The sequence below is a fragment of the Cervus elaphus genome, chromosome 4 (assembly GCF_910594005.1).
Source record: "Cervus elaphus chromosome 4, mCerEla1.1, whole genome shotgun sequence".
Classification (NCBI taxonomy): domain Eukaryota; kingdom Metazoa; phylum Chordata; class Mammalia; order Artiodactyla; family Cervidae; genus Cervus; species Cervus elaphus.
In genome coordinates, this window is record NC_057818.1 from 37372407 (window position 1) to 37397617 (window position 25211).

General features: G+C 35.1%; 1 protein-coding gene across 7 annotated transcripts in view; it reads left to right on the plus strand.

Annotated features, from left to right (window-relative positions):
- NFAT5 (nuclear factor of activated T cells 5) overlaps positions 1-24492 on the plus strand; it is a 117478-nt gene extending 92986 nt beyond the window's left edge. For 6 of the 7 annotated variants that reach the window (XM_043898946.1, XM_043898948.1, XM_043898950.1 and 3 more), the window contains 6 exons: positions 1621-1753; positions 5708-5788; positions 11421-11569; positions 12718-15193; positions 15852-16095; positions 16559-24492. In XM_043898946.1, the coding sequence (XP_043754881.1) occupies positions 1621-1753; positions 5708-5788; positions 11421-11569; positions 12718-15193; positions 15852-16087 (3075 nt within the window). In that variant the 3' untranslated portion in view covers positions 16088-16095; positions 16559-24492. The remainder of the gene's footprint in view (positions 1-1620; positions 1754-5707; positions 5789-11420; positions 11570-12717; positions 15194-15851; positions 16096-16558) is intronic. The other variant, XM_043898947.1, reaches the window with a different exon arrangement.
- The last annotated feature ends 719 nt before the right edge of the window (positions 24493-25211 follow it).

Sequence of the window (25211 nt, forward strand, 5' to 3'; positions counted from 1 at the left end):
CAGCCATCTCCTTAAATGTAGGTAGAACTGCTTTGTGATGTAGTTGCAGTGTTTAAACAAAGGAGGAAAAATGAAGGTGGGCAAGATTTTAAAACTCTTATTTCTAAGAATTTGAGTCAATGCAGATACATTTTTTGATGGCTTCATATACAATTGAGTATGTGCTTTCAGATTTTTGCCCCCTAATTCCTGTGGATGTATACATTTATATGTTTTTCCACCTGAATTAGAAGTGTGATTTTTTTGAGATAGCTAACTGGACTCAGAAAGCATTCTACTATTACCATAAGTAAGAAGCTATTTTAAAATTTACGATATGACTATTTTGGAGCATGTTTTAAGATGGCTTAGAAACAAATTAAGTACTCAAAAATTGAAATCTTGGCCTCATTTGTCATGTTCTGTTCAACTGAGTCAGCCAACTTCCAGAGTCTGACTAAGTAAAAAATGACATTAAACTCATTTCATCCTCAGCTGTCACCATTGGCCTCCTGCATATCGCATAGTACAAAAGCACAGTCACTACCTTTTGCTGTTCTTCTCCAGTACTATAACATAGCAGGGAAGAAGAGAATAAGTCAGATGCAGTTCATGATATCTTCTAAGAAGATGTAGTCCCCTTGAATAAGTGCTGCTGAAGCATTTATGGAACTCTTCCTTTCTCTTAAAAGGATGCTTGTACCACTATTTTCACACACAAAAAAATGATCTTGATTTACTGGGTTTTGGGTAAACTGAACTCTGTTGACTTTAAATGAGAATTAGTTACTAGTTTTAAATACAAATTGAAACATTTTAAATTTAAATAGACTAAATGAGAATTAGTTGTCAGTGGTTAGAAAGCAGTGAACTGCACTGCAAAGTACATCTCACCCGTTAAGGTTTACAAAACATATAGTAACTGATATTGCTTGGTGGGCAATTTTTTTTCTTGGAAATATATTCATTCTTTTTTTCAACAAATCTATTTGAGTATATTCTGTGTGAGGTGCTTAACAGTGGAGATAGGATGAAGAACAGAACATCCTAGCTTCTCTTGGAACTTGCATTCTTGTGGTTGTAGAGGGGACAAAAAACAAGCAGATAATCACAGTAATTTCAGGTGGTGATAAGAAATAAACAGGATTCTGTGATCAGATTGGAGAGGGGTGCCAAAAGAGGATGGTCAGAGAAGGCTTCTCTGAGGAGATGACATTTGAATGAGATCTGGAAATGGGTAAGGAACTGGATATTTAAAGAGATAAAGGAGAAGAGTATTCCAGTGAAAGAGAATAGCAAGTTGTAAAGGCTCTGAGGTAAAAATGAATTTAGTGTGTTAGTGTAAGAAGGTCAGTGTGCCTGGAGTGTAACAAGCTAGAGGAGAATGGGAATGAGATAAAGTTGACAGGACCAGGGACCTTTTATGCCATTGCAAAACATTGGTATTTAACCTTAAAAGCAGCTTTAAGATTAATGTCTTGATGCCCGTGGACCCGAACTTTTAAATAATACTTTTTTCCACCTAGTCAAACTTTTTAAACTTTACAGCTAACAGGAAAGTACTTAATTATAATATTTTATTTCATATTTTTAATTTATATATTGCTTTATTTCTGCCTCTTATAATTTTCTTTCAATTAGAATCATCTTATTGTGAAGGTTCCCCCATATCATGATCAACATATAACTTTGCCAGTAGCAGTGGGAATATATGTAGTAACCAATGCTGGAAGATCTCATGATGTTCAGCCATTCACTTACACTCCAGACCCAGGTATGTCAAAATATTAAAAGTTCTGAATCAAAAGGAGTAATCCATTTCTGCTTCTTCAGAAGAATATGGAGACCAGCCAACTTAAAAGAGGAAGTAGTGTGCAAAGGTAAATTGATACCAGTATTTTTTGGAGATGGCATTATTTCCCAAAAAGATGGCCATCAAACTCTGCTTTTACTCTTAGTTAAGAGAACCGTTTCCGCCTTACAGAGTTATCATACAAGTACTCCTTGTATGATAAGGTAAGAATTACCATTTATTGAATACCTCTTATGTACTACTTTAGGAAAACTGCTAGTAGTTTTCAGGCTGGCTGTCTTACAGGATGCATTTTGGGACAGGTGAGAGAGAATCTCAGAGAGATAAGTGATAATATCACAAATAGAGTCATATGCCTGTAACATTTTCTAATTTATGTAGTCAAAAATATCAAAGACTTCTGGTGAATAAGTATTTTAAAAATAATTTTAAGCATTTAGGTAAAACAGGTGCTTTAGAAACTAGAGCAGTTGTTTAAAATTTTATATCTCTGGGTAAGAAGTATCTTACGAGATTTTTACCTACATCCATTTAGTTGCCTGGACAAGCCTTTTCCTGGAAAAGTAGAGAAAACATTTTGGAAATGGAAATACTTCACATGTTTTGTTGACCTAGGCTTGGCTGCTGCCACACTGCCATTGATTTACTCCATTCGTATCTCAGGCATGCTCCGGAATTAGAAGTTCTTCCATATCTCCAAGTTTACTGATAACATTTTTCCCAAATTGTTCAGAAATCAGTGAAGTGCAAAGTGAAAAATGGTAGCAAGGAAAGAAAGCCCTGGTAACAGAAGTGATGAACACAGTAGCTAGGACAGAGTTATAATTAGTCTTGATAATTATTCTCTATCACTTAATGTTATCTGTTCCCTTTTTCTTCTGTAAATCATGTCCAACTTTCACAACATTGGTTATTTCCCACCAGTTTGTTACAAAAATGTGCCATAATATAGCCCTTATGAAATTCTTCTAGTGTTTGTCTCAGAATAAAAGATCACATGTAGAGATTTTAGACAGAAAAAGACAAAAGTTTGGAAATAATATACTGGCTTCAACAAAACTAGGAAAGAGGATACTGGTTTATACTTAAAAATCAGTTGATTGTTTTCTTTCTATGAAAGTCTCAAAAATCCAAGAAAATTTGATTTAAAACTAATGGTAGTTAAAGCACTTTAGTAATTAATTGCTAGAATATTTAGTATTTTATGTGAAGAGACGCTTGCTCATAGAGGGAGAAAAATGGCATACAGTAATTAATACATTCGTATGGGAAGGGGAGAAGGAAGTGTGTGTGGGGGGAGGGTGAATAGCTTTAAAGTTTTACCATCCTTAAAATACTTACTGAGATTTTGTTGTCTTTGTTTCTTTTTATTGATCAATAATAAAGAACTTCAGGACTTTGAAGTGCTTAACATCAGCACTATGAATCTTCATTTCTTAGTGATGAATGCTCATTATTAAAAATTTTTCTTTGATAAATTGCCAAATATAAAGCCTACACTAATTGGCTATATTTGGCCACATTTAGACCATCACTGACGTATGTTTATTCTTTTATGTTTTTCCCCCTTGTATTTTATATGTACTAGATAGCAGTCGCTCTCAGAAACTCTTACTTGAATAAATATATTTTGTGCAAATTTTATAGTGAGATCTAATGCTTCAGTTTCTGCCTTTATGATATAGCTAATTAAAGAATCTTCCCATAATTTCACTTTTTTTGTTTTATAAACTGTGAATGTCTTTTTAGGTGTGCACATGAGAGAATATTTCAGGAAAACTTGGTTATGATAATTTGCACTGTCTCATTATGGTAAACTAGTTGCTGTTTTGACTCAGCTGGGGACTGTGGTTAAAGATTTGCATATTCAATGGCGTATAGTAATTATAATTATAGGGCTTCCCAGATGGCTCTAGTGGTACAGAACCTGCCTGCCAGTGCAGGAGATGTGAGAGATGGCGGGTTTGATCCCTGGGTCAGGAAGATACCCTGGAGAAGAGAATGGCAATCCACTCCAGGATTCTTGCCTGGAGAATTCCATGGACAGAGGAGCCTGGTGGGCTACAGTCCATGGGGTCACACAGAGTTGGACACGACTGATGAGACTTAGCACATAGTAATTATAACAGCTAAAACAAGACCCACCCTCATTTTTGTGAGTTAAGAGTAGAAATGGTGACTGCTGCACCATTTTGTCTAAATATTTAAGTTACAGATAAAAAAATAAATAAATATATTTTATCCTAATTTGACCTAGATACCTTCATAATAACCTGGAAGGCCAGATTTGAATTTAGGATTTTCAGACTGCTTGGAGGTCTAAACTGGAATATGGCAACATGAAGAAAGAGGACTTCCCAGCCTGCCACCCTTCTTTTCCCTCTCCCGCTCCATCCTTCACCTGGAGGGCCTTGATGCACCAGCTGATGCTCCTAAGCTCTGTTCACCCTGTAGGCTTAAGATGGCACACATAGTCTATAGAGTAGTTTGCAGAAAATTTTGGTATCTTATGTACTTGGTACATAGTCTAAGAGTAGGATTGGAACAGGGGCTCAAGTGAGCATAAACTGGCTCTGCATGCTTTGCCAGACACAAGCCCCTCTAAAGCCCTCTGAGTCTGTACTGCCAAAAACACGTCACATATGTATTCTTTTAGACTGTTACTTTGCAGACTTAAAAAACCTTTGTTTCATTGCTAGTCACTGAACCATGCTTGACCATTAATTTGTTTTACTTTCATCTTTTAAGACACAGAAATCATATTAGTTGTTTTTTGCAGTGACTCTGCAGTGGGAATTGCTATAAGAAATGGAGGATAAAATACTTATTCATATTTTTTTGTTGCTTTAAAAACAAATGACTAAAACTTGTGTTAAAAGTAGAAATTTAAAAATTTTTTGAAGATTAATTTCCATTCTTAAATCTGTAATTGTTAGAATAAATGATATGCTTTAAAATTGCCTATGAATTTCTTTTCCAGTCAGTTCTATTCAGTTTGATAATTTCATTCAATTAACAGTTCTTTCAGATTATCATTTGTTGGCCCTTACATATAGCATGCTTAGATAAATTTTTTAACCTCATTCTTAGGAGACATGTACATTTTGTTTCTTTATTCACAGTTAATTATCTTTATATTCTCTATAACCATCATTTTGCATTATGATGTCAAGAATAAGTTGATAATAAATTGACTCAGTTCTTATTTGGAATAAGTTAGGGAATATAAATACATTGAAAAATAAAAACTAGCATCTATTTAAATAAAATTATTATACAGTCATTTTAAGAAAACCTTTTTATTTGGAATTTAACTTTACCATTCAGAACTGATCTCTACTCTTATGCTCATTAAATTTAAAATTTTCATAGTAGGTGTACTTGACATGTGTAGATATAATAATGTAGCAATTTTCATTAATAATAGCAAAGATTATTATTTCTAAGGCTTTATTAAAAAGTAATGATACTATATATTTTGTATATTCAGCACAGTTTTTTTTTTTTAATTATCTCAATTATGTTTCTGAATCAGTATTTTTTTAAATCATTTACGTAGGTGAATGGTGAATTTTTTCATGCTAGTGTTACAGTATATTTGGTATTAATACATTTTTAAAGATCTCATGTCAATCTTCTACTCATTTGTACTGTTACAAGAAAGATTTTTTAAAGTTGCTGTTATTTTTATTTTGTTTTAATAATAAGCATATGCTTCTGCCCACTTGGAGACTGGTGAATTTTAGAGGGTAAACTGGTGAGTATAGATTATAAAAACTCATCTGAACCTAGAATTTCTGCTGAACAAATAATTTAATAATGTTTTATGAGAAAATACTCCTGTTAAAGAATTTTAAGATATACATTTTTCAGGAAGTCTAAATAAATACATTAATCTTTTTTGTTTAATAACAGCAGCTGTTGCTTTGAATGTGAATGTAAAGAAGGAAATATCTAGTCCAGCAAGACCTTGCTCTTTCGAAGAAGCCATGAAAGGTACCAAGTTAATTCTGCTCAAAAATTGTAAATCAGTGATGCTATATATTTTCTCTAGCAAACCTTACTGTTTTATTTACTGTTGTGTACTTGAAACAGTTAGCAGATTATCTTTGATATTGTAAAATAAATACTTGTTTAACTTCACTAAATGCAGAGACTTGCTTCCTAACTTGATATTTCCCCTCATTTGCCATATAAACAACTTTTTAAAAAACATCTTACAGTTAAGGAGTTTTTGTTTTGTTTTTTATTCCCTAATATTAAAAATCTTAAAAGTATAGCGTACGATAAGGTATGCAAGATAGCTATATAAAGCTTCTTGCTGCCAGTAAGTAGGACTTGACATTGAGGCTGAAGAACCAAAATAAGAACTATTGGCATTTGAAAAAGTTGCTTTAGGTACCATTCTTTCTTTTGATGTCATTATTTCCAAGCAGACAATGACGATACCTTCAGGATGTTATAATGTGTTAAAATAGACTGTTTTCTTAGCAGATTTCTAATACATCTGTGATGCTCAATTGTGATGCTTTTGTGCCATTATATGTTAAGATGTCAGTTACATAATGGTCATTGATTTGTTCCATAATTCTAGCTTTTTCTTACACTTTTGCCATTAAATTCATGAGTCAAATTTTAAAATTTTATATACTTATATTTTTAAGGGGCATAATATCCTTAATACATTTTATCAAATACCATGGAATTTTTCCCTATGTCATAGTAAAATTCAGCATTCACATATACAGTTCAGTATGGCTTGCTGTTATAATTTCTGACCATCAACACTTCCAAAATAGATTAATTAGGAATTATGCACTAGTGTGAAAAGAAGAGAAGCGAAAAGCAAAGGAGAAAAGGAAAGATATACCCATTTAAATGCAGAGTTCCAAAGAATAGCAAGGAGAGATAAGAAAGCTTTCCTCAGCGATCAGTGCAAAGAAATAGAGGAAAACGATAGAATGGGAAAGACTAGAGATCTCTTCAAGAAAATTAGAAATACCAAGGGAACATTTCATGCAAAGATGGGCTCAATAAAGGACAGAAATGGTATGGACCTAACAGAAGCAGAAGATATTAAGAACAGGTGGCAAGAATACACAGAAGAACTGTTCAAAAAAGATCTTCATGACCCAGATAATCATGATGGTGTGATCATTCACCTAAAGCCACACATCCTGGAATGTGAAGTCAAGTGGGTCTTAGGAGCATCACTACGAACAAAGCTAGTGGAGGTGATAGAATTCAAGTTGAGATATTTCAAATCCTAAAAGATGATGCTGTGAAAGTGCTGCATTCAATATGCCAGCAAATTAGGAAAACTCAGTAGTGGCCACAAGACTGGAAAAGGTCAGTTTTCATTCCAATCACAGAGAAAGGCAATCCCAAAGAATGCTCAAACTACTGCACAGTTGCACTCATCTCACACACTAGCAAAGTAATACGCAAAATTCTCCAAGTCAGGCTTCAGCAATACGTGAACCATGAACTTCTAGATGTTCAAGCTGGTTTTAGAAAAGGGTGAGGAACCAGAGATCCAATTCCCAACATCCACTGGATCATCGAAAAAGCAAAAGAGTTCCAGAAAAACATGTACTTCTGTTTCTCTGACTGTGCCAAAGTCTCTGACTATGTGGATCACAACAAACTGTGGAAAATTCTGAAAGAGATGGGAATACCAGACCACCTGACCTGCCTCTTGAGAAACCTGTGTGCAGGTCAGGAAGCAACAGTTAGAACTGGACGTGGAACAACAGACTGGTTCCAAATAGGAAAAGGAGTACATCAAGGCTGTATATTGTCACCCTGCTTATTTAACTTATATGTAGAGTACATCATGAGAAACGCTGGTCTGGATGAAGCATAAGCTGGAATCAAGATTGCTGGGAGAAATATCAATAACCTCAGATATGCAGATGACATCACACTTATGGCAGAAAGTGAAGAGGAACTAAGCAGCCTCTTGATGAAAGTGAAAGAGGAGAGTGAAAAAGTTGGCTTGAAGCTTAACATTCAGAAAACTAAGATCATGGCATTCGGTCCCATCACTTCATGGCAAATAGATGGGGAAACAATGGAAACAGTGAGAGACTTTATTTTTGGGGGCTCCAAAATCACTGCAGATGGTGACTGCAGCCATGAAATTAAAAGACGCTTACTCCTTGGAAGGAAAGTTATGACCAACCTAGACAGCATATTATGAAGCAGAGACATTACTTTGTCAACAAGGTCCGTCTAGTCAAAGCTATGGTTTTTCCAGTAGTCATGTATGGATATGAGAGTTGAACTATAAAGAAAGCTGAGTGCTGAAGAATTGATGCTCTTGAACTGTGGTGTTGGAGAAGACTCTTGAGAGTCCCTTGGACTGCAAGGAGATTCAACCAGTCCATCCTGAAGGAGATCAGTCCTGGGTGTTCATTGGAAGGACTGATGTTGAAGCTGAAACTCCAATACTTTGGCCACTTGATGCAAAGAACTGACTCATTTGAAAAGACCCTGATGCTGGGTAAGATTGAATGCAGGAGGAGAAGGGGACTACAGAGGATGAGATGGTTGGATGGCATCACTGACTTAATGGGCAGGATTTTGGATAAACTCTGGGAGTTGGTGATGGACAGGGAGGCCTGGTGTGCTGCTCTTCATGGGGTTGCAAAGAGTCTGACACGACTCAGCAACTGAACTGAAGTGCGTAATTATCTGATTTAACTACAGGACAATTTACAAGTCTCTGCTATGGATAACCATGGCTAATGTTTCTTGAACATATATTAAGTGCTAGTCAGCATGCCACACTCTTTACCAGCATTATCTCATTTAGCCAAACTCTGAGGTAGGTAGTTTATGATTCTCATTTCACAGATGAGGAAATCAAGATTCCAGAGAGGTTCTATAATTTGCTGAAGGTCACTTCGCTAGGATTTAAAAAGATAGATCAAGTTTTAGTGTGTAAGGTAACGTCTAAGCAATAATAATTCAAACCATGTTCATTAGGTTAATAATAGCATAATTAATCAATCGTTAAAGTTAGGGACAGTTTTTGGTCTTTTCTTTGCCAACTTTGATGGGTTCATGCTTTTCTCCAAAAACTCCTAAATGCTTTTTTCCTAGAGTATCAGAGATGCTAACCTCATCCAATGTGAAATTTCTCATACAGGATTACAGATTGAAGGTTAAAAGGTGTTAAACACTATGTTTAATTTTTGGTAATAAAATGATATAGTCATTTAATCAAAATCTTACAAGATTAAAAAATGAATAAGAGACACACACATATTATTCTTTTTCACAATTCAGATCTTATTTTGATAATTTTACCAGCTGAAATCATGTAAAATAATTTTATGAAGATATAAAATTAAATTGAATATTAAACTATGTTATCAGGCTTCCCTGGTAGCTCAGTTGGTAAAGAATCCACCTGCAGTGCAGGAGGCCCTGGTTTGATTACTGAGTCAGGAAGTTCTGCTGGAGAAGGGATAGGCTACCCACTCCAGTATTCTTGGGCTTCCCTGGTTGCTCTGCTGGTAAAGAATCCACCTGCAATGTGGGAGACCTGGGTTCGATCCCTGGATTGGGAACATCACCTGGAGAAGGGAAAGGCTACCCACTCCAGTATTCTGGCCTGGAGAATTCCATGGACTGTATAGTCCATGGGGTCACTAAGAGTCAGACACAACTGAGCAACTTTCACTTTCAAACTATTTTTTCAGTTTAAATTTTTCATTTGTCATTTTTAAATACAACATCATTAATTGGAGATTCCTGATCAGTTTAAAAAAGATAGTCACTTTCAAGTAGGAATTTCCCTTGACAAATGGCTTATTTTTGTGGTTCCTTGAAATCAGAGCTTTAGTATAACACCCAGGTGTCCTTCTGAGAGATTTAATTAGTTATGCTTTAATGATGAAGTCTTAGCAACATAAATGACTTAAATTTGTGTTGTGGCATAATCCTCCATATAACATCCTTTAAAATAGCCATCAATTATAATAAGATTTAGAACTTGATACACAAATGTGACATTATGTCAAGACATGGAAAACAGTTGTTTCTTCATTCATTCAGCAGGTATTTATTTATTCCCTAGTATGCACCAGGAACAACAAAACAAAATCTCTTATCTTCATGAAACTTACATTCTAATAGAATCCAAAAGCAAGAATAGCAGCTGATGTTACAGGATCAACAGAAGACAATACTAATTGTCTTTCAAATTATCCTGTGAGGTGGGCCTGTAATACTTTTAAATGCCTGCCTATATCTGAAGCTTTGACTCAGAGAAAATTGAGTTGTAAGTTGAATTGTGTTGGTATTGATAGGATCTAGGTGAAAATAGATCCAGAGAACTCATGCGTAAATGATTGATTTTTTAGAGTAATGAAAGCAGCATATCAAAAGTGGGCACTTTTTCCTCCCCTAGTATAATCAGTTTCCATAGTGATTGTTTCTGGTCAATTGGCTGTGAGAAAGATTGAATAAAGACCAGAAGATTTAAGTCAAAATATTTAGAAAAGTAACTATCCTGCTTATATACCATATTCCATTTAAAAACCCTCTTTGTAGCCAGGATTTCTTTTCCAGTAACAAATTAAGAAATCTATGTATTAAAATATTGAATCACCTTGTTGTACACCTGAAGCTAATATAATATTATGTTAGTTTTTCAACTAAAAAAAAAGTTGAACAGCTAAGCTTTCTAAGGAATCTGTATTTCTTTACACAGGGTCTCAAAGTAGTGGTAAACCTTAGCTCAGAATTTGGCTATGTGTTCAATTCAGAAGCCTGCCATCAGTGATGCTTCATCAGTATGCTCCACTAAGTGCCAGTGGCAGGCTTAAATAGACAAAAAAGAAGAAAGAGAGTCAAGGGGGAAAAGTAGATAGAATGAAGTGCTAGAACCTACCTATCTGCTACATATTGCCTCTCCTTGGTTTCTAATCTGTAACTACTTCTGAAAATGGAAGTAGATGGAAGTAGAAAAATACTTGCTGGTTTTGCTTTGGAAATTTAATTGGTAAACCTAAAATATCAGTTGTACTTAAATTTCTGAAAAGAAAAAAAATTAAGTCCTGTCTTGAGAAATATGTTTATATGTTAACTTGGTAAATTCAAGTTTTCTAAGACATTAATTTAGAAAAGTGAATCTGTTTGATCAGTTGATGGCATCTTCTAATGAGAAGCTTGAGTTTTGTTGAGGAGAGAAATGTTCAAGCAATCCTATAACCCCCCCAAAGTTTGACTTTGTAATTTCCCGGCAGTCAGATACTAAGAGGAAAATATAACAGTTGTAACTGAGTAGCTTTAGCCTCCTGGAGATTTCCAGCTGCATGGTCATGTTAAGCAGTGTAATTGAGGGCCTTTTGAAGAGTGCTGGGGGGTATAACTTGATAACTGAGTGCTCAAGCTTGTTGATATTTAACTCGTAGTCTCAGGCTACTACCAGGAGTCCTCAAGGTTCTGCTACTTAAAAAGAGGGAGGACACACTTTGGGCACATTTGTATCTCATGCTACTATCAGAGCATCAAAAAATTAATGTTTTGATTCATGACTAAGGTGTCAACACACAGTAGAATGATAATAGTTGATTTCAGTGATTTTCAACTTTTTTTTTTTTTGGTGTGTGTGCAGCAATGAAAACTACTGGATGTAGCTTAGATAAGGTAAATATGCTTCCTAATGCTCTGATCACTCCGCTCATATCAAGCACTATGATTAAAAGTGAAGACATTACTCCAATGGAAGTAACAGCAGAGAAAAGATCGCCTTCTATTTTTAAGGTGAGCTACATTGACTAGTGCCCTGTCACATGTTAACCTCAAATATAAAAATAGTTATATTTTGAGTAGTTTGATTTCTTTTCCCTGATAATGCTTTTTACTTTTTCTATTTCTTTTATAGCTGTTTCTCTTTGGATGCACTTAATGAATTTTGCTTTGTAGAATAAATGATGTTATACTCAAATAAAATAGCCTACAGCGAACTTCCAATATACATTTTTGGCAAGAAAGGAATTAATGCATTAGCTGGACCTTTGTGATGTTTGGTATAATGAAAGTACAAGCTTAACATTTTCAAAACTAGAGACATTTTATTTCCTTTTTCTTCTTTCCTTTTTCCCTTATTTCTTTTTCCCTTTTTCCAAGAAAGATTCTCTTTCCTTTTCCATTTTTCTCTTATTTCCCCCTCCCAATAATGTTATAAGTGATGCACAAATGGAGATATTTCACATGTAAATCCATGGCTGATTCATGTCAATATATGGCAAAAACCACTACAATATTGTAAAGTAATTAGCCTCCAACTAATAAAAATAATTGGGGGAAAAAAATAAAAATAAAATAAAGTAGAAAAGAACTCAAATTATTATTACTTTCAGAAAAGGCAAAAATTATAGACTAGTGTAATGTTCCATATGTAATTTTTAGAATTTATATATTGTGGGTCAGCCTCATAAAAATTCTGGAATTGTGAGATGAATTTTTAAAATGTGAATGACTTACACTGAGTTAAAAATGTACTATTATCAAATGGAATACTGATTGGATTGCAAAATTAAGAACTAATGAAATTTAAAAACTAGTATAAATTTGTGGAAACAGCTTAAAAAAAAAGATATTTTAAAATTTGCTAGTAATTCATGAACCATAGAATTAATGCGTACTTAACTGTCCTAAGCATATCAATAGCTGATTATTCTTCTATGTCTACTTCTATTGTTTGACTGTCTTTGCTTACATGCTTCTTTAAAAATCCTGATGACAGTAAGACATAATGTTATCACTGGTAATCATAGTCTTACACTTGCTTTCCAAATAGTAATATAGACTGGGAAATTGGTCCTGCATATGTTTTTATAATAATAATTTTTGAAGAATCATATGAGCTCATTTATACACATACATATTATTTGGCTTTTATTTTTTAGACTACGAAGACAGTTGGATCAACTCAACAAACATTAGAGAATATCTCTCACATAGCAGGAAATGGGTCTTTTTCATCATCATCTTCCCACTTAACTTCTGAAAATGAAAAGCAACAACAGATTCAGCCCAAGGCATACAACCCAGAGACCCTGACAACTATCCAAACGCAGGACATTTCACAGCCTGGTACTTTTCCAGCGGTTTCTGCGTCTAGTCAGCTGCCCAGCAGTGAGGCACTGCTACAGCAGGCTACACAGTTTCAAACAAGAGAAACTCAGTCTAGAGAGGTGTTACAGTCAGATGGTACAGTGGTTAACTTGTCACACCTGACTGAGACATCGCAGCAACAGCAGCAGTCTCCACTGCAAGAACAAGCACAGACTTTACAGCAGCAGATTTCATCGAATATTTTCCCACCACCAAATAGTGTGAGTCAGCAACTACAAAATACGATACAACACTTGCAGGCAGGGAGTTTTACAGGCAGTACTGCCAGTGGCAGCAATGGAAATGTTGACTTGGTCCAACAAGTTTTAGAGGCACAACAACAGCTATCTTCAGTTTTATTTTCTGCTCCAGATGGTAATGAGAATGTTCAAGAACAGCTTAGTGCAGACATTTTTCAACAAGTCAGTCAAATTCAAAATAGCGTAAGCCCTGGAATGTTTTCCTCAACAGAACCAGCAGTCCATACCAGACCAGATAATTTAATAGCTGGAAGAGCTGAAAGTGTTCACCCACAGAATGAAAACACATTGTCTAATCAGCAACAGCAACAGCAGCAACAGCAAGTGATGGAATCCTCAGCTGCAATGGTGATAGAGATGCAACAGAGTATCTGCCAGGCAGCTGCCCAGATTCAGTCAGAGCTGTTTCCTTCATCTGCTTCAGCAAATGGAAACCTTCAGCAGTCTCCAGTTTACCAGCAGACTTCTCATATGATGAGCGCGTTATCAGCCAATGAGGACATGCAAATGCAATGTGAATTGTTTTCTTCTCCTCCGGCAGTTTCTGGAAATGAAACTACTACAACTACCACACAGCAGGTTGCAACTTCTGGCACTACCCTGTTTCAGACATCAAATTCAGGAGATGGAGAAGAAACTGGAGCACAAGCAAAACAGATTCAGAACAGTGTCTTTCAGACCATGGTCCAAATGCAACATAGTGGGGACACTCAGCCTCAAGTTGGCCTTTTTTCATCTACAAAAAGTATGATAAGTGTTCAAAATAGTGGTACCCAGCAGCAAGGCAATGGTTTATTCCAGCAAGGTAATGAGATGATGTCACTTCAATCAGGGAATTTTTTGCAGCAGTCTTCTCATTCACAGGCTCAGCTTTTTCATCCTCAGAATCCTATTGCTGATGCTCAGAACCTTTCCCAGGAAACTCAAGGTTCTATTTTTCACAGTCCAAGTCCTATTGTCCACAGTCAGACTTCTACAGCCTCCTCTGAACAAATGCAGCCTCCAATGTTTCACTCTCAGAATACCATGGCTGTGCTGCAGGGCTCTTCTGTTCCCCAAGACCAACAGTCAGCCAACATATTTCTTTCCCAAAGTCCAATGAATAATCTTCAAACCAACACAGTGGCCCAAGAAGAACAGATTTCATTTTTTGCAGCTCAGAATTCAATTTCTCCACTTCAGTCAACATCAAACACTGAGCAGCAAGCTGCTTTCCAGCAGCAGGCTCCAATATCACACATTCAGACCCCTATGCTTTCCCAGGAACAGGCACAACCCTCCCAGCAAGGTCTGTTTCAGCCTCAGGTTTCCCTGGGCTCCCTTCCTCCTAACCCAATGCCTCAAAACCAACAAGGAACAATCTTTCAGTCACAGCACTCAATGGTTGCCATCCAGAGTAACTCTCCATCCCAGGAGCAGCAGCAGCAGCAGCAGCAGCAACAGCAGAGCATTTTATTCAGCAACCAGAACGCCATGGCACCAATGGCGTCTCAAAAGCAGCCACCACCAAACATGATATTCAATCCAAGTCAAAATCCAGTGGCTAATCAGGAGCAGCAGAACCAATCAATTTTCCATCAGCAAAATAATATGGCACCAATGAATCAAGAGCAACAGCCCATGCAGTTTCAGAACCAGACCACAGTTTCCTCACTTCAGAACCCAGGCCCTGCCCAATCCGAATCATCACAGACCTCCTTGTTCCATAGCTCGCCTCAGATTCAGTTGGTCCAAGGATCACCCAGTTCTCAAGAGCAGCAAGTAACACTCTTCCTCTCTCCAGCATCCATGTCTGCATTGCAGACCGGTATAAACCAACAAGACATGCAACAGTCTCCCCTTTATTCCCCTCAGAACAACATGCCTGGAATCCAGGGAGCCACATCTTCACCTCAACCACAGGCTACTTTATTTCACAACACTACAGGAGGTACAATGAACCAGCTACAGAATTCTCCTGGCTCTTCTCAACAGACATCTGGAATGTTCTTATTTGGCATTCAAAATAGTAAGAAACTCTTTCTAATTTCCCATTTCTTAAATGTTATTGGTTGAAATGGTCACATTATTGTTACCAGAAGGAAGCACAACATAGTGGTTTTAAGAGCATAGATTGTGGTTGGACAGAATTGAGTTCAAGTCCCAGCTGTACCACTTATAGACTGAGACCTTGGACAGGTTATTTGACATGCATGAGCCTCAATTTCCACATCTAAAATGGTAATACTACATACTTGACAAGGATATTGAGAGGATTAAAGGTGGTGATATATATAAATGGTTGTGTCTGCCATTTTGAGATATAACCTAGAAAGGAAGATGAAGTACAAATGACAGAAAATTTTTCAGCCAGTTAAAGCAAGTAGTTTCCAAGGAGGTAGAAACTCATGTTTCTTTAATGTTTATGTACCAAGGAAATTATATAGGACTTACATTGATAACTAAACAATGTTGTATTTTTATACTGCTTAGAGAAAACCAAGGATGAATTCTACTACTGTCTGATGAAAACGTTTTTGGAGGCTGTCAGGTTCCTCACTTTTAAGTCTCTACTGAGTGAACAAAATAATGCATTTATATACCTCAGCCACTAGTAAATACCTTCTTATGAATCTTAACAGAAAATAACTAATCAGGTAGCTTCTCTGTTTTCAATGTCTCTGCAGACTGTAGTCAGCTTTTAACTTCTGGACCAGGTACATTGCCAGATCAGTTGATGGCCATAAGTCCACCAGGCCAGCCACAAAACGAGGGCCAACCACCTGTGACAACACTTCTTTCTCAGCAAATGCCAGAGAATTCTCCAATGGCATCCTCTATAAACACCAACCAGAACATTGAAAAGATTGATTTGCTTGTTTCATTGCAAAACCAAGGGAACAACTTAACTGGCTCCTTTTAACTGGATATGTAAGTAATGCATTTTGGCTTCTTTCTTATTGAGAAGCATCAATAAATTTTATTATTCTTAGCATATTTGGGTTAAGTAATAACACTGTTTAGACTCTGATCTTTTAAAATATGGTTTTCTCAAAAAAAAGAAAAATATGGCTTTCTTACAAAATGGTACCTTTTTTACCCTGAATTGATTGCTCTGAATGATAACTTATAGTCATATTGTTAATACTGGGCATTCCTTCTGGCTCTTAAGTTTCTTTGCCCTTGAAATGATGGAACATCTGATGAATGATAATTACATCTCATATTTCACTTCCTTAAGAAGTAAACCTTGAATCTGAAAAAATATGACAGTATAAGTGTGGTAAAGTATCATTTATAGTACTGTAATATACTTTGGGATCATTCAGGGCAACAGGAACTTTGTAAATGCTTTCCCTCCCTAGTGAGTTATATTAAACGTCTTCTTTTTTAGAAATTCCATGAAGAAAATCCTGATTTCAAGATGTCCTGAGATCTTGTGATTCCATGAGGATTATCGAACTGTCACTTTAAAAAGAAAACAAAATATGAAAAACTGTGATTGAGTAAATGGATAGATTTTACTCTGGCTGCAAAAGAGCACACCTTGGCTACCTATTGCAGTGATTAACCACCATTGTTAACATCTTTATATTTTATGTTCCTAATAACAGTGATGACTGAGAATCTATTTGTTTCCAGCTGACAGAATTAATTATTACTATTTTCGTAGGCACTCTTTCTTTAAAAGTACAGTTTAAATTGACAAGCTGGATCACTCAGTTATTATTGCTATTAGAAAATAATTCATGTTTCATGTTTACTTTTGTTCATTTGTGTTTTCTGCATTGTTTAGTCAATGAAAAAGAGTTCAAATAATAACTAAGGCTGTGATTTTTCAGTATAAAAAGCACAGCTATTGGCTATAGTGAAGGAATCTTTTCTCAGTTTTTATGGAGAAACCAAAGGGATAACATTCTGACAAGTAGGCTGTATTAAGAGGTCTGCACGGATAAGAGGCCTCTATTTATCACAGACAACACACTTACAACCAGGGAACAGCTGGAATGCTATTGATTTTATTTTTCAGAGAGTCATTAATTCTCTGTTTCTGTTAAGGGTTTTAGCCATAACTGTGCATAGAAAAAGAAATATCTTGCTTTATTAAAAAAATGAAGAGGATGATGTATGGTAAATTATGTTCTGATAGCCTCCTATATTAGTTAAAGCTGACAATAATTTGAGTCTGTTTTCTTCTTATCCCAGTCTTGGACTGGTATTCCCTTTTTATGTTCATCTATGTTATTCTTCCCCTCTTCACTTTATTTTAGACAGTTAGTAATATGCTACTAGCTTTGTGACCCTGTAGTAACTTAAATGAAAAGACCATGTTGATCTAGGGTAACCCAGCAACTCCTGCAGCACAGGCAGGGGGGTACCCTTTCAGGAATGAGGGGAACTGACTCCTGAGAGATAAGAAACAATGCATTTTTTCCCCGTGAACGGTGCTGTTCTGAAGTCTTCAAATTTTTCCCTCTTATAGGAAGCAGTGTAAATGTTAATTAAAAAAAGAGAGACAAACTAAAATTTCTTGAACCATCACTTCTCCCTGAGCTGTAGTGAGTGTAATTCACTTGTCACCTCAGTGCTTTACAGTTTGAAGTGGTCATTTACCTGATGGTTCCTACAAGCCTTGGGCTTTACAGGGTCATATCATTGACTTAAAGTGAGGAATTCATTTGTGTTACATCTATAGAGAGCAAAATAACACACTCCAGAACTTGCAGTTGTAGTATTAGTTATACAGATTTGGGTGTTCTCACCACCCATGGGATGCCTGCTTCTCACTACAACCTGTTGTCTGGACATATGCTTACGTCTTATTCTCCTTTTGGCATGTAGAAAGCTGTTAATACAGTTTAAGGCCAAATTGTGTGTGGCTTCTATATGTAGATAAGATGTTTTGGCATTCTTGTCCGTTTCATTTATTTTTTTAAATGTACAAAAAATAGCCTGTTAATTGTTAGTAGAAGGCTACATTTCTGTTTTTTTGTTTTTGTCTTTTCTATCCTATACACTTAGTTGAACTTTGTGGAATTGTGGTGTTGGTTTTGTTTATACAGCCGGAATTTTCCCCCTTTTTGTGATGGTCTTCCTTGGTTCTTTGAATGTACTCTTCTTTAATTTGTTTTATTCTCTTTGGTCTCATTTATTCTTCCCTCCACCCCCAACCCTTTCTTTCTCTCTCTGATTGAGAGGCATTGAATTATGTTTTCAGTAGTACAGGCTTCTTGCCGATATGAAGGGAACTTTTCAGAAAGAGACCTACTCTGGGTCATTTAATTTTGAATACAGTTTTCAATCGTTCAAGTTTTGGATGGTTTATATCTAATGTGTGTTTCATTTTTTTGGAAAGCTATATTTTGTATTTAGGAAATGGTATACTATTTTGCTATTTGTACTGAGTGAGTACATTGGCATAAATATAGAAATTTATATATATACATATATATAAACTATTCTTTTTTTGCCACACATTTTTGTGGTAAATTTGTGAGTTTGTCTGATGTTCTACCACAACGTGGCGTCTGATAAAAGTGAGGGGGGGGGTTTGTTATGTCTTTGTTGAGTATTTAAGTATCTTTTGAAACAAATGACCTGTTCATCTGTGGCCATTCCATCAGGCAGTTCCTTGATGTGATTAGTGGGCTAAAGTCAGCTTACTGTGTGTTTGCGGGATCTTACACTCAGCAAAATGTTAAAGTAAGGAAACCCATCTAGGCAGTTGTGTCAAATGGTGTTTCGCAAGAATGAGCCATCCAGTCTTTGCTCACTATATATTTAATATTTTATTATTGTTGTTATTGTTATTATTAATTGGCTTTCTGTATTCTATGCCTTTTATTTATAAAGACACTAAAAAAAAGTTTGTAATTTTAATAACATTTTCCCCATCTTGTAATATCCAGAGCTACTTTATAAATTCTCTAAACCAAAAGCATTTTCCTATATATATATATACATATATATATATATATATATATGTATGTATGTATGTGTGTGTGTGTATATATATATATATATATATATATATATATAATCTCCCCACCCCATCAGGAAAAATTACCCAGTATAGTTCAGGTTATGAGAAGGACCAGCCACACAATCCAGTGCTTCAGTTTTAAAATGAATAACTAATTACAGAGGGTTGACTGATGTTAGAAAGCTTATCCAGTGGTATAAAAATAAGTAGAAATAAAATGCTGTAAGTTTATTTCTGAGTTTTCTGAATTTTTTTCCCAAGAGATTACACAGGAGACTCAGGAACATCTATTTGTTCATCAAGTTCCACTGTTAACACTGCTCTATGGATGAAGTGGTGGCAAGAAGACTGGCTTGTGTGCTGATTTCTGTTATTTAGCAAGAAGTTTATCATTGTAAAATGCTGATTGCCAATGCCAAGTCACCAGGGACCAATTTTCTGTTTTGTAATATCTCAGTTTAGAACAGAACATACACCTGAACTGTAGTGGTTTGATTGGATGGAGGCAGAAAACCCAACTTTTATTTTCATAAATTTTGTGGTTATTTGTACAAGGGCTGTGCTAAGATACCATATTCTTAATTCAGTAGTGATTTTTTTTTTAACATTGTTAAATGTTCCTTACTGCTAAAAGGTCAATGTTAAGTACAGCATTCAGAACATATTATTTGGTTACAAAAAGTATTTGTCTTCGTATTGAAGAGCTAGCTTAGTAGTCAGTGGTTGATACTTGTGCTCATAATACAGATTCAAGATTACTGTTACAAGTTACATCTATATATGGGAGAGGTTCCAAGAGCCAGCAGAGTCCTTGGAAACAACAATTTATTAAATTTACTTATGGCAGAAGGACTTAAATGAATTATAAACCACATTTTATTCCTTTATATTGTTCCATTCAATTGTTCTTGCCTTTAGGAACTCACATGAATGCTTGGAGCTTATCTGTATGTCTGCATGAGTGTGTGTGTGTATGTGTGTGTTTGTCCTTTATTCTTTATTGTCATTCCATTATATATCCACACCAACATGGGAGAAGTTGTATACAACAATTAGAAGTTCTATTTTGCTTCTTAGCTTTATCTTGTTACCTTTGTAATTAGAGTATCATGTTGTTATTTAACCAATGCAAATCTGTTTTCACCAGTCTCCCTAGAACAGATTTTTAAAGGGCTTTGTTTATCGTAGAAGCAGTATTAGTGAGGGACCTTCCTTCCTTTCTTTTTTGTAATATTGTTTATGCTGTAGTTGGGAATTTCATTACAGTGCATTTCTTGCCCATCAGAACCTCAGTTAATCCACCTAGGAAAAACTGTGTCAAAGGGAATGAGAAAGAGACTATATCTAAGTCCCCCTTAGAACTAAGAGAATAATTCCTTTTGACCATTTAAGCCATTATAGATGCTTATTTTGGAAAAGTATAACCTGTTTAGATGCATCAGCAATTATAGACCAGAAATTAAATGCTTAAATTAAAATTAATCAAAGCCTCAAAATTCAACATGGTTTTATAAATACTTACTGGGAGTACTTGAGAATTTTTTCATCTTTCTGGTGAGAAGTTCTGTTTTAGTATTTGTTTTCTAGTTGATTATTTTCTAAGTAATTGATAATTATATTAAACCTGTTAGCTTCTGGCCATTCTGTTTCATGACCACAGGCTTCTTCCCTTAGCAAGACAGCTATGTTATATCTGCACGCCTTTGTTTTGTGGAGGGACTTAATAAAAGAGAGAGTGTATAGTTCAGTGGCTTTATTAGAAAAATGACTTGGAATATGTATACTCCAGTGAATGGGATAGTATAATCTCATAACATGTGTTAAAAAGAGGTTTTCCTGTCTGCTTATTTGTGTCACTTTAGAGCTCAATAATGAAGATAATGTTCATAATGTAGTAAATACCAGAATAATACCTAGAATATAATTTTTGACTTGTCCCAGCATTCTAATTACTTCTTTAATCCTCCTTTGTTTTTGTGTCATTCTAGCCTCATTTATTAATATAAATCTATTTTTACTCTACTTTCTCTTTCAGGAAATTTTTTAAATTAATATTTTATATCTAGATTAAATGCTTATGGAAAAGTGCCTTTTTACCATGATAGTGCCCCTTTCTTATAATTTTTTTTTCATTGTTGCCAAAAACACATAGGCAAATGACTTTAATAGTCTCGGCTTTAATTTTTTCTTTTTAGTAATTCTTTTCTCCATTTCTTGATCACCATAGAAAAGTTTCAAACCTCCCTAACGCCCATTGGCAGAAGAGGAACAGAAAAGATATATAGCTAGGATTGTTTCTTTGGAAGAGGATAAGTGAAAGATCCTCTTCTAGACTTTATATAAATTAGCTAAATTTGTCTTCATCCTGACCAACCAATAGTAAGTCTTAATCTGAATGCTGTCAAAAATTTTAGTATATATGAGACTATGGCTCAAATGTGTATGGTTAACTTTCAGAAAGGAAGTGTTTGAAGCACCTGCTCTGCTTTTAATTATAAGATGGATGAAAATAAATCGATAACACATAGTTTAGGTAAAGCTTGGTAATTTCAATTTTTCTTATGATAGAGAGTCAAATAATTCATTGTTTTGTGCCTCTTGCCCATCAGAACCTTAGTAATCTGCCCATGAAAAATAGTTGCAAAAGAAATGAAGCTATATCTGAGTCCCCCAGAACTAAAATAATTCCTTGCAGCCAGATACAGTTGGATCGGGTGTCCCTCTGGTTTTTTTGTTGTTGTTGTTAATTTTGCCTATGTTCCAGCTCCTCATCATAGTGGTGGTGCCTAAAGAAAGGGCCATCAGCAGCAAACAGGTCAGGATAGTAGTGACTTAGAGATAGAGCTGCTTTCCCTATGTGAGTATTTCCGTGACTGCTGGTGACTCTAAAGACTGCAGATCTTTACGCAATATTCTCAATACCCTAATGATATTATGCACTTTAATCATTCCAAAGAAGTAAAAAATGCTGTATAGTGATGATTCCTTTTGATGAATACATTTTAACTGTTTAGAGTATTTATGTCCCTTTTTATTTTGGATAACCAACTTGGAATGTTATGGGAATATTTTCTAAAATGACTGTGTAGTAGGACTTACTAAGGCTTTGAGACATAACTGACTATAAGGGGAAATGATTATACTTCAGAAAATCATTTTAGAAACATTAAAATGTTCAGCTTGCTAATCTCTATGTTTGAGAGTTAATTAACCAGCTTTCTTCCTATATTTTTTGTTTCATATTAATAACATAGTATATAGTTTTCTACATATATGTATAAACCAATGGTTCTCAAAATGTGGTCCTCAGCCCACCAGCCAATGTCTGTATCACCTGGAAACTAGTTAAAAATACAAAATCTTGGGCCTTATTCCAGACACAGTGAATCAGAAACTCTGGAGTGGGACTCAGCAGTCTCTGTTTTTAACAAGCCTTCTGTTAAAGGTCATTCTGATGCATGCCAAAGTTTGAGAACCATTGGTTTATAGTGTATACAGTAAAATGTATTAATAGAAAAGGCTTTTTTTCCACCCACACAGACAGTTATACATTGTTCTAAATGTAAAATCAGTTTAACCTGGTTATCCATAATCATTTACTGGTAATGATAATTTATTCTCAGTACTACCTATAGTTATATATTTTATGTACATATACAATTAGTCCAGTTATCGATAATTCAGTTAACTTAGTTTGGTGTATTCCTACCACATACTAAAAAGTTTACATTAAATGACTGATTTAAATATATAGGTGCAATGGTCTATATTTTTATTTTAACTATGGTGACGTTTAGTAGCTAACATAATTCACGGGTGCTAAAGTCTCCTGTTTATCCATGAAATGGGTACACTGTGGGCAGTGATAACACAAGCTTCATTCTCATTGCCTCCTGCCTCACCAGCAGACGACGGTTTTGTCTTGGCTAGGCCAACTCTCAGAACAAAACTATTTGTCATTCCTTATATTTACATTTGTATCTGAGCTATTAAACAACATGGCTAGCCAGGTCAACAAAGCACCTTATTTGATTTCTTTTTTAAATAGATAACTCTTTTAAAATAGCTTGCTTTATGTGAAAACTGACGCACTGGAAATATAACTACCCTTGGTTGGAACTTATGCTTCAGATGAGATGTTAAACAAGACACTGTATTATTTAGTTTAGGCATTTCTCCCTTTCCTATTATTTGCAACTAACCATAAGATAAATAGCTTTATTTATTCATTTTAATCTCCCTCTATAATTCAGTACCTCCATAATTGCTGGTGTTTACAAATCACCAATTAATAAATTCATGAAAGAAAAATGCACATTTCAAAATAAAAATCACCACTGCTGTCTTTGCTTAATAGTAGCAGTGGAAATGTAAGTGGCTTACTCTACAAACTTTGGTGCTGGAAATATATAGGCAAACTGTTGGGAGATGCTCTAGCTACATTCCTGCTTTCTTGTTCCTGTTACCATCTTTACCACCTTATTGCATATTATATTCTTATTATGTAAGGCATTCTACCACACCACAATATTACTCAACTCCAACTTGTAATATTTTCTTTAAAAGTTCTGTGTTTAACCATATCACCGTGCTTTCTTTCCTCAGAAGTAATTTGCCTAATTTGAGATAGTTTGTATAGCTATTATTATTTTAGCTAATGAGCCTCAGTACAGCACGCGCGCGCTCACACACACACACACACACACACACACATACACACATAACACACACATGCCATCTCAGATGTTTGAGAGTGACTTTGGAATCAGATTAAAGAACTGTCTTGCACAGAAGTGTTTATGACTTTCAGTGACAAACTGATTCCAGTGACATTGAGCTAATTTCTTTTGATCTGATGAATGTATCTGCTTCACCTTGTTCCCTTACTTTGAATTGATAAGCTCCAAGTATTTATTACTTTTTTGGAATACTTTTTACTGAGTTCATTCATTTGTTTTACTTAGTCTTTTAATCAGTATACTACAGTTATTTCATTAACCTGTTCTCAAGTGGTTTAGCTACCATTCTGCCATTTAAGTTTTTTATTTAATTTTATTTGCTTGAGTACACTGATCAACCACTGAACTGCCTTCTTCCATTGTCCTGCAATGATATAAGGGTTACATTTTTGTGTATATGGCTTTCATAGTTGGTATTTCAGAGCACTGACACCAGATACTTCAGTTTATTCTCTGGGGGAATTTAATTTGCATCTATGTTTTTAGCTATCTGTGATAACTTGTTAAATATTAAAAAGATATTTTGCTTCTATTGGAACATTTGTATACTCGCAACTATATTTCTGTAAACAGCTGCAGTCAAAAATAAAACATTGAAAGTTTTCATTTTGTAGTGGTTAACTGTCTTTTTTCCTCAGACTTTGCGAATGAAGTCATATCTATGAATGTCAGTTTTGAACAACATGAGTATGTGACTGAACTTAAAAAAGAGTCATTAGGAAAAGGTATGAAATACAGAAATATTTTTAATAGTGACATTGTACCTACTGTTTAACCAGGTAGTGTACAAAAGTGACTTAGTGTGATAGAATTTTTATTTGTTTTACTTAAAGTATTTCATGTTTAGTAAAATAATACATACATGTGGTGACAAGTTATGAATTGTGGAGGTGCTTTTGATGAAAACAAAGTCTCCCCAGCCCTCAGTCCCACATCCAGAGACAGTCTCTTTTTATAAGTTAATCATTCAGAATGATTTTAGGTGATTTACATGGGTAAACATTATTTTTAAACATATATGTGTGTGTGTATGTGTGTGTGTTTGGATGTACATTAGAAAAATATATAATGTGTCTACTTACTAGACTATGGGGAAATGTGAGTCAAAGCCAAAATTCTAAATAAATTCTAATACAGGTGATACATGAATATTGTATATGTGATGTATAAATAACTGAAGCTTCAGTAGTGCTGCTTTAAACAATATTCTTATACTTTCTTATCAAATATAGATGGTACCTGTTGATTCTGTGAAAGTGACTGAATTTTTTTAACATCCAAATGTATATAATCCATCTAAGTGAGTTTTCACTTTAGGGGTCTAA